Genomic DNA, 933 nt, shown 5'->3' on the forward strand with positions numbered 1-933 from the left:
TGGGGCTCAGATGTAGGCGGAGGTGCAGGTTGTGGGTGCCCAAAGGGCGCAGATGGGAAGGTGGGGTATGGGTGCTAGATGCAAACGGGTGGCACACGGGTGAAGGATGAAAATGTGGGGGGTGGAGGCGGGATCCAGATGTGGGGTGCAGGGTGTGGGTGCTGGACAAGGTGCAGGATCCAAGGTGCAGCTGGAGGGTGCAGGGCGAAGGGAGCGGGATGCAGGCATAGGAGCGGGATGCAGGTTTGGACGTAGATGTGGGTCCGGGGGGTGAGTACCCGGGGGGGGGGGGGGGGGGGGGGGGGGCCACGGCTGTGTCCGTGCTGGGGCCATGCCCGGGCCGGGCCAGGCCTGCGGTGCCGCCGAGGCCGCCCAGCCTGTGTCTCCTGCAGCTCTGTGAGAAGGAGGAGGAGGAGGAGCTCACTGAGAGGAGCGAGCAAGACTCGGGCATCAACGAGGAGCCACTGCTGACAGCTGAGCAGGTACCCTGGCCCCCGCGGGCACCTGGACGCCAGCATGTCCCCCAAAAGCCAGGCTTTAGCATGGCCTCAGCCCACCCCTGCCCCGTGGCCGTGTGCTGCAAGCGCAGGCGAGATCCCATTGTCCTGGGCTATGGGATGTGGGCTCAGATGTAGGCGGAGGTGCAGGTTGTGGGTGCCCAAAGGGCGCAGATGGGAAGGTGGGGTATGGGTGCTAGATGCAAACGGGTGGCACACAGGAGAAGGATGAAAATGTGGGGGGTGGAGGCGGGATCCAGATGTGGGGTGCAGGGTGTGGGTGCTGGACAAGGTGCAGGATCCAAGGTGCAGCTGGAGGGTGCAGGGCGAAGGGAGCGGGATGCAGGCATAGGAGCGGGATGCAGGTTTGGACGTAGATGTGGGTCCGGGGTGTGAGTACCCGGGGGGGGGGGGGGGGGGGGGGGTGGGGGGGGGG

At 66.7% G+C, this 933-nt stretch overlaps 1 protein-coding gene across 1 annotated transcript in view; it reads left to right on the forward strand.

Moving 5' to 3' along the window:
* Nucleotides 1–933, forward strand: part of FEZ1 (fasciculation and elongation protein zeta 1) — a 13284-nt gene that overhangs the window by 6573 nt on the left and 5778 nt on the right. The window contains exon 4 of the mRNA XM_035897482.1: nucleotides 403–482. Within this exon, the coding sequence (XP_035753375.1) occupies nucleotides 403–482 (80 nt within the window). The remainder of the gene's footprint in view (nucleotides 1–402; nucleotides 483–933) is intronic.

This window comes from Egretta garzetta, unplaced genomic scaffold (genome assembly GCF_000687185.1).
Source record: "Egretta garzetta isolate BGI_Z169 unplaced genomic scaffold, ASM68718v1 scaffold207, whole genome shotgun sequence".
NCBI classification, from domain to species: Eukaryota; Metazoa; Chordata; class Aves; order Pelecaniformes; family Ardeidae; genus Egretta; species Egretta garzetta.